This window comes from Abramis brama (assembly GCF_963993115.1).
Source record: "Abramis brama genome assembly, chromosome: 22".
Classification (NCBI taxonomy): Eukaryota; Metazoa; Chordata; class Actinopteri; order Cypriniformes; family Leuciscidae; genus Abramis; species Abramis brama.
Window position 1 is genome coordinate 26,587,145 of NC_139984.1, and position 9,730 is coordinate 26,596,874.

General features: G+C 39.7%; 1 protein-coding gene across 1 annotated transcript; it reads left to right on the top strand.

The window, feature by feature from the left end:
- The first annotated feature begins 1,141 nt into the window (after positions 1-1,141).
- On the top strand, positions 1,142-3,600 carry fam43b (family with sequence similarity 43 member B). The gene has a single exon (XM_084099974.1). The coding sequence runs from the start codon at positions 1,622-1,624 to the stop codon at positions 2,564-2,566; it is 945 nt and encodes a 314-aa protein (XP_083956100.1). The 5' UTR covers positions 1,142-1,621; the 3' UTR covers positions 2,567-3,600.
- The last annotated feature ends 6,130 nt before the right edge of the window (positions 3,601-9,730 follow it).

Sequence of the window (9,730 nt, forward strand, 5' to 3'; positions counted from 1 at the left end):
TTTTTTTTTTTTCTTCTTCTGTAGAGCACAAAGGGAGAGATGAATAAATACTAGTTGCTCTTTTCCATGCAATTACAAATTAATAAGTACTGGAGCTTTTAAACTTTAGAAAGAATTCAAAAGCTCTATAAAGTGGCCCATACAATTGGTGTGCCATATTTCAAGTCTTCTGAATCCAAATGATATTAGCTTTGTGTGAGAAACTGTGGGAAATTTGCTATTCACTGATTACCTTTCCCTCCACTGAGCTCTAGTTAACCACTGTGACCAGGTCATTGAGTAAGAAAGGACTCGAGAACCTGATCTGTCTTGATTTGTGATCGAATCATTCAGAGTTTTTTTAATGTCGATCAATTCAGAAGACTCAAAAAAAGGAATTGGACTCTTTTTTTTTCATCAACTCTCATTAGCATGCCACCGAGAGCAATAGCACATCTTAAATTTTCATATGGCATCTAAGAACTGGTGCACAATGTTATATCGACTACTTATATAACACTTTTAAGGTTGCTTTCACATCCTTTTGAAACTCCAGTCCCAGTTCATTGTGAATGCATGAAAAAAAAGAAGATCGATGAAATTCCTTTTTTTGTTGTTGTTGTTGTTGTTCTCCATGGAAGAAAGTAATATAGGTTTGGGAAAACATTAGGGTGAGTAAATAACTATTGTCATTTTTGGATGAACTAATCATTTAAGAAAATAGTAAAAGCTATTATCAAAAGCCTTAATCTTTAATAAAAGAAGAATTGTCCTATTCTTGTCCAATAAACCTGGTATTGTATATAACGAATATTGTTGGCTCCTGGATGAATTGCTTTTGTTCCCCTTTTGTAAGTTGCTTTGGAAAAAATGTCCTATAAATGCAAAAATGTACAATTATATATAAAATCAACTTGAACAGTGGTGAAAAATTTGAAGTCTAGAGCAGAATAGTGACGCATAGCTTTTATTCTCCTGCTGTAATTGTAGTGAAATTATAGTTGAAAAGAAAGTGATTCATCCTTTCAGGCAAAATTGTGAACATGTTCAAATGTCAAGAAGCGTATGTTTCTCTCAGTCGTTTCAGGTTCTGCAGCCTACGCAATTGCTGCACTGGACATTTAATAACCATGTTAACGTGTTCTAGCACCTTCTTCTTTTGCAGTCGTTACTACAGTCATTTCCTGTAGTTTTCCGAGAAGACGAATGAATTAAATTAGGGCTGGGCTCTGGGGGGGTATATACCGATGGTGGAAATGACTCCCAGCAGGTCAAAGTATTCCTGTAGGACACTCTGACATAAGGATGAACCCTCTTCTTCTGCCTCAGGGTCAGTGGTCAGAGTCTGCACTGAAACCGTTGGGTGAGAAGACGGTGAGGGCTTTGAAGGAGTTAAACGAGGACCGCCGAGGCTTCAAGCCCAGCGCTGATCAGCACTCAGTGATGCAGGAGGAGGAGGAGGAAGAGGAAGGAGGAGCGAACAGAGCAGCTGAGCCTTTCTGCTTTCAGTCTCTCGTCAGCGAGTGCCAGAGCAGTTTCCTTTGCTGTGCTTCTCTGAGAAACACACACACACACCAGAACGCTTTTCATTGCTGGTTGGGGGAGAGTGCTAAATCCTTTTCTCTCTCTCTCTGCCTGGATCATGCTGCCCTGGAAAAGGAGTAAGTTTGTGCTTGTGGAGAATGAGTCCAAAAGCAAGCCAAAAAGTCTTGGAGCCGGGCTCACCTACCATTCCCTGCTGTCGACTTTGCTCCACTCCTGTCCGGACCTCGTTCCTGACTGCCCGTTCCAATGGCTGGGGAGCGTCTTCCACAGTAAACGCCAGAAAGTGGAGCTCAATAAAGAGGAACCCACCTACAAGGTGCGTTACCTGGGCAGCGCGGTCACCATCATGGCTAAAGGTGACGACTGCACGCAGGAGGCGGTGGCCAAGATTTGGACTCGCAGCAACTTCGGCGAACAGAGCGCCAAGATGAAGCTCACCGTCGGGCCGCACGGCATCCGCTTGGGGGCGGATAGAGGTGGCAAGAAGAAGCCCGTCCACCTCTATTCCCTCAACCGCATCACATACTGCGCAGCTGACCCCTTTCGGCCCAAGATTTTCGCTTGGATTTACAGGCATCAGGTGAAGAATAAAGCAGTGGTGCTACGCTGCCATGCCGTCCTGTTGCCGAAGGCAGAAAAGGCCAGAGCGATAGCACTCAGCCTGTACCAAAACTCAACGTCCGCATTCACGGAGTTCAAGCGGCTTAAGCGCCAATCTGACTTCCGTCATTGCCAGCAGCAGCTGTTGGGCGAAGACATTGTGCCTCTTATGCCTATTCGGAGACTCCTAAACGGCCAATGCCACTACCAGCCACCTACAGAAAAGCCTGGGAGTGCCACACGGCTCTCCTCGATTACTGAGGAAGAGGAGGAGGAGGAGGAGGACCGACAGGCGGATGCGCAATCCAACAACACCACGACAAACACCGGCACATCCAGTCCCCTTCCGGAGAAAGATCTGGGGAAGATCGTAAATAGACTGGACGAGGTTTCGATTACCAGCTGGGATGAAGCACAGATGACTATCAGCACTCTTGTGTGAGGTCACTTGGATACACTTTAGCGTCTTCACCACTGAGCCTCTGTCCTGTCGCCTTTCCTGCCAACCCAGTCTTGTCTGGTACGTCCATCGATGCACCGTGAAACAGCCCTCTGAAACTTTGGGTAAGGACCGTTGGCACCCACGATGCTGCTTGCAGAAGAAGCGTTCCAAGAGATGCATGGAGAGGGAGAGCCAGTACAAGCACAATACGAGGAGGACCACAGGTACACCAATCATTTGGAGTTGGTTGAGAGCTTACACCGAAAAGCCTTTATCTACCCCCGACATCGAGCAAAGCTTAAACTGCACCCGAAGACAATAAAGCATTCATCTCATACTACTCACACCACCTTTGTTTTGTTTTTTTGAGTACATGCCAAGTGCTTTAGACTGACGGACTATAAGAAGGAACATTAAAATGTGACTTTTTGAACGGCCAGTCTGTCTTTTGATGTTCGTAACTGTCCCCCGGTGACCTCTCTCAACAGGCTCAGCTTCAATGGGATGCGGTTAAAGCTGGTTTATTGGCACTGGGAGCAGCACTAATGAATTAAACCATAACTTAGGAATCGAGTCATTGGCTTGACATGTTTACTGCTACCATTCGTCACAGCTCTGCTAATCAGTAATGAATAACAAGTGGAGGCATCACCTGTGAGGTTTAAGATGGGCCTTTTAAAATGTTTTTAAAAGGTATCAATTTTACACTGTGATTTGTCCGGGACCAATGGCAGCCATGCATCTTGTGTTTATACAACCGAGCACTTGTAATTAATGCTGAATTTGTGTTGGTGTAATGTGTTAGTCATAAAAACTCATTTTTATGCTGTTCACATGAAGGTCGCAGCTTCCATCTGTCAACGCTGGCATGTGTTTTGTAATTTCAGTGCATCGTTTTAATCTTCTGGAAACTGGGGGAAAACCATAAAACATTTTTCTACTACTTCCATCTTTTTCTGCACAATGGAACACTGTCGGTGTGAAAAATTGCCAGAAGTTGCATAATAAAATGTTTGCTTATATTAATTATGAAATCTTAGAGCCACAGCTTTCCATTTATTTCATCTTGGGATGATCGGAGTGAATTTTTTTGAAGGATTTGAAAATGCAAACTGCTGATTTTCAGGCTGTATTTCAAAAGATAATTTCTTGCTTAAATAAATATTTAATTCATAGAAAAGGAAAAAAATGTCCATTGACATCTTGTGAGTGGGCTGTGAAAGGAACTGATTTCATCTGTTGCTGAGGGGCATTTAGCTTTTCCATCAAAGTGAGGCAATTAATCAGCCGATTGGATTGTTGAGAATGTGAGCATAAAACACCTGGGCTGGCAGCGCAGAGCTTTCAGCTTGACATGAAATCAGCCAGAAGAGGCTTCAACAGCCTCTCAGCGCATAGTTGATTAAATCGGACAAAAGGACAAGCACATAAATAAGCAAAACTAAGATCGGCATCCAATTCACCATAACAAGATCTGCTTTCTGAAGTGCATTTGAAAACAGTTTCGTTAGTGGTGCTTATTGCTATTGCTCAGGTTTAGGCAACAAGGGTTGTGGATGATTTATTCCTCAAATTGTGTCACTTGAGGATAGTTGTATTCTTAGCTTTCTAAGTGATTATACCTGCAATTCCCGATGAAGTCCCATCAAGTTAGATTGAAGGAGGAACCCAAGCCATATCTAGAGACTCGAGGGTGGATTCTTGACTCTAGCCATAAGAAATCAACTAGAACACCTTCAAAACTGCATAGCAACACTTTGGCAATGGGTGATCACAAATCACCCATTGTGGCACCACCTTTTCTACATTAAGGGCTAGATTTACTAACAGCTTGTGCCAGCACAAACCCTCTTTTGGAGTTAAAAAAGCTACTGTCAGGATTTACTAAAGACACGCAGTGAAAATTAGCGCTGAAAAGGCTTGGAAGGGGTTAAACCCCTGGTTTTAGAGACCAGGCTTAAAGGTGCAGTGTGTGATTTTTAGCGGCATCTAGTGGTGAGGTTACGAATTGCAACCATCAAAAGTTACGGTGGCCGACAGATGTCGTCATCTGAGACAGCTGAGAGTAGCCAGTTAAGCAATGAGGTTTCTTTACAAAGATAAATTAAGAAATGATGTTTACTTTATTATTCAGTAAAACGATATGTTATTGTGAATATTATTGTTACCTGTTCCTCATTGTGTTAGTGTTTTATTTGCTGACTTTATTTGACTTTATTTTATTTTTTATTTATTTTTTCTTTGCATGAAGAACAACATAGTGACGAAACGTGTTTGTCCGTTTAGGGCCACTGTTGAAACATGTCGGCACAAAATGGCGCATTTCAACGTAAGGGGACCCGCGGTGTACAGTATGCAGATAGAAATGGCTCATTCTAAGGTAATAAAAACATAACGATTCATTAAGTAAGGTCTTTATACACCACTGAAAACATGTGTGTTATAGTAGCCATAGTATATAATATATTATATTATATTGCATTTCTGTTTACAGATCCTCCTAAATATTACACAATGCACCTTTAAGCCTAGTCCCAGACTAAAATGCATGTTTGAGCTGTTTTAACTGAAAGCAACTTGCACTGACATAACTTAAAATATGTCAGAGCCATTTCTTCTTTTTTTATCTCAAGATGCACACCAGTAATGTTTTTCTCTAAGGCACGTTTATTAAAAATACTTAAATGTCCTAACTGAACTAAGGCCTAATCTCTGTGAAGCCAGGCCTTAATGAAGTGCACAACTCACAGACTGATCAAATGGTTTTGGAGCTTGACAAACGTGGTCACTATTAACTGTTGTTGCATAAAAATATGGTGTTGGATTAAAAAAAACCCAGCTGTATAAAGTTTCTACAAAATTTCTCTTTTGTGTAACACACACACACAAAAAAACCTGCTAACACTTTACTTAAAGCCCTTATGTATAATGCAATATAAAGACCTCAAACTTTTGAACATTAGTATTTATGTGTAAATGACAGATTGACATCCTAATCTGGACATTTAGTGGCTGCATGTGATGGACACCATTTTGTCCCTGGGATGGGATTCTGAAAGTGTAATCTCACCTCTAACTCTCTAACTGTTAGAAAATGTGAGTGTGAGTTTGAGTGTGTGAGTGACAGAATAATGGTAGTGAAGAGTGCTACTTCTCTCCTGTAAGCCTCAATGAAAGTGTTAATAGCCTCCTTTGGAGGCACAGAGGGGAACAAGGTGTGCTGGGCCGGGACATACAGGATCAATGATCCATCTTTCAGGCATACAGAGAGAGAGAGAGAGCGATAAAAAGGATGACAGCCCTGTTTTAGGTGTGTGTGTGTTTAAAACGAGAGATAAAGAGAGAGACTTGCATTTGTATTCCTCAGCAGCACCGTTCTCTTCTCTCGAACAGTAGCGCTGGATTCTGCGTTATTACTTCCAAACACACACTGTGCCGGATCAAATTCCCTGAAGGCTCAATCATAAATAGTTAATTCCTTGAGAAATATTTGCACACATAGGTAGAAAGCAAAGATGTTTGCTCTATTCAAACTTAGTTGATGTTTGCTCTATTCAAACTTAGTTGAGCAAAGCTTTGATAGTGTTTAACCTCTAAATAAAGATGGTTTTATTTAAATCTCTAAAACAAATAAAAGGCAGAATAAGACAAACCTGATTGATTTCCTGAACAGATCTGGCAAGAGAGTGCAGAACTGAAGGGGGTTTAGTAGAAACTGTTTTGTATGCATTTTTTGGTTGCACTTTATTTTACAATACATGCACTTACATGTACTTATAGTGTACTTAAGAATACTGGTTAATATAAGGTAACCACACGGGTTTAGGTTATGTATAGGTTTAGGGTTAGTAGTTATTACCCAGTTATTGTAATAAGTACACAGTATTTACATGGGGAACATGACTCTAAAATAAAGTGCTACCCATTATTTTAGTAACATCATTGAATTACATGTGGCGGTTTATTAATCGCATATCAATATTTACTAAGGAAAGCTTCCAAGTAATTCACACTCTAATGACAATTTGTCGTTTGTCGACAAGATATCGTATGACTTGTCTTGACACTACCGTTCAAAAGTTTGGGGTTGGTAAGATTTTGTGATGTTTTTGAATTTTGATAGAAGTCTCCTATGGTCATCAAGGATTAATTTATTTAATCAAAAACACATTTAAACAATAATTTTGTGAAGTATTATTACAATTTTTACAAGAAATCTTCAGAGATCATTCTAATATGCTGATTGGTGCTCAATAAAGCAATATTATTATTGTCAATGTTTAAAACCGTTTTGCGGCTTAATATTTTTATTTTAATATTCTTTGATGAATAGAAAGAACAGCATATGGATATATTTTGTAACATTATAAATGTATTTACTGTTGCTTTTGATCAATTTAATGCATCCTTATTAATAAAAGTATCTTACTGACCCCAGACTTTTGAACGGTAGTGTATATAAAGAGCATTCCTGTAACTCAAACACTGGAGTGAGCAAGGAATTGACAGTCTTAAACAAAATGTACCATATTTACTTCAGCATGCATTCCTGGTATTATTGTTTGTGCTTTCCAAAAGAAGAAATGACTCCCAAGATGACTTCTTCACAATGAGTCAGTGCTATGGAAGTAAAATGGGTAGCAAATGCTTTCATGATAACTTTAGATCTTTATTTAAATAAAGATAATAATAGATTCAAAAGGAACACGATGTAATTCTAACACACAAACGGCTGCATGAAATTAGATTGCCTTGTCCACGCTGATCCACAGAATCCGAGCTAAAAAAGCTTATCTGTTATTAGTGCTATACAGAGCAATATACTCCAAACACAAGCCACCCACAAGGGACCTTGGCTCACTGACAATGAATTGTGCATGACCTTTCAAAAACAATGCTTGCACACCTTTACGACCATATTTATTTCATGGTGGATGAAATATATTATTCTCTTGACAGTCCTCCTGTTAAGACCGATCAGCATCTGTACTGTTATCTAAGCTATAGAAGCTGTGTGACTTGAATAATTCAGTGTTTTCATCCAAAATATTCTCTTTGCTTGTGTGTTTTCTCAACTCATATTTCTCTGCAGTTCTAGAACTAGATGAGGAGAAAATTTAATGGGGAGAGGATTCTTCAAAGATCAAAGCAAGACCTTTGATGTTGTCGCATCGCTTGTTTTAGCATCAACATCAAAGTTCAACTCGCAGAAAAATAAAGAGAATAAGGCAGGTTAATTTGCCCATGAGAATCAGATGTTTAAGACTAGTACCATTAAAGAAAATGTGAAATCAAAATTGACCCATTCATTAACGCACAGTATTGATTAATAAATAACTTTCCTGCTGATGTAACAAGCAAAACACATCAGTGTTCGTAAACAACCAGCCTGTAAAATCCACCCACTCCTTTTTTTGTAATCCCCATAAATCATAAACGGTCCCTCCAAACTAATTTTTATTTTATTTTTCTGAAATATTTTTTAGATTAACATGACGGTACATGCTATAGTCGATTAGTTGAATCAACTTAAAACTACATACATTTATCGACTAACCATTCAGGAATGTCCAGTTGCATTCTAAAAGTAAAAATTTCTTCTTGAGTCTCTCCATCAGTGTCCGACTCTTGTTTGAACTTGTAAGGCTGAAAAACGCTACTGACAATTTTTAACATTTTGGCTGCGTGACATTCTCCAGTTTTGTTGTTGTCGGAGTATCTGAAGCACGAGCCGTAAAGGCCACGCCCTCTTCCGGAAAGGGCGCCGGGAGCAGCAGCTCATTTGCATTTAAAGGGACACATACAAAAACGGCGTGTTTTTGCTCACACCCAAACAGAAGCAAATTTGACAAGCTATAATAAATGATCTGTGGGGTATTTTGAGCTGAAACTTCCTGGGGCAGCAGAGACTTATTTTTTTGTGTGACAAGGGGCGTAATAGGTCCCCTTTAATCAGTCTGGAAATCCGGAAGCATGCTTAACATGCTTTATATTTCGGAAAAGACTTTAGACAAACAAAGACGGTGCACTCATTTTACTATGAATGGGATAAAATGCAAAGCGCAATATGGCGGAATAAGCCCCACCTTCTAAACAAGATCGCCAATAATTGCAGCTGCCTTTAAAAGCTCCAGTTGCTATAGAAACAGACAGTGTTCTGAGATGCACGCTTAAATACTGTACATGCACATTGGCTGGTCCATCCTGAATAATGCAGTTTTTTGTCATGATTTGAGCATTTGGCAAATTTCATTGTTGATTTCAAATATGAAATTTAATCATAAGCTTGGTGAAGAATTTGATGATTCCCCATTTAAAGAGAGAGGAGCTGCACTTGCATGACTGAAATAGGGACTTTGATTTCAGTCAAATGGCTGTTTTTGACCGGAATAAGGTTTAATAAGGATCATAATAAGGTATAATCGTAGGGTGCTTTGTTTAAGTATTCCCAGGAGACAACGCTCTATCTCTGGACAAGACGTTCCACCAATGCGGTCATCTCCAATTCAAATATGAAACAGGTTGCGATCGCCAGCTGGCCTGTGAATCTGCTGACGTAAATTTCAGCATTAGAGAGCTAATTATGAGCTTGATAGTGTGAAACAGAGGGCCTGCTCTAAACTAGCCCCTGTTGTGCTAATATCCTTAATTATCCTGCAACATTAGTGACACTGATGTCACCTTTTAAATGTCAGCACTCTAGAAAAGAGCAAAACAATTATTCATGACCGAGTCATAATGACCTCACAGACCCTGCCAACAGCCATCATCCAATCAAACAATCCTCTGCCACACTGATTTATAATTAGTGATACTTCAAACATCAATGCTATTGCTCAAACTTTGGGTGCGGACTTTGTGGAAATCCCTAATCCTAAATATTAAGGTGCATCAGTTTTTTTATATTTTTTTTATGCAGTTCAGACTTATGACTGCATGGCAGGCAATATAACATGATCATGCATCAGACAGATGCAACCATAAGTTAACATTGGGGAAAAGACCCTAATTAGTAAATTATGTGTACGTTATCATTATGCAATCCTCCCTCTCTTCGGTGCTGGGCTCGTTTTATTACTTTCCTGTGAAAAACAATATATTGGATTAGACCTTATGACATGCTCCTCCTCTGGGTGAATTCCAGTACCTCGGCTGATGCAATAA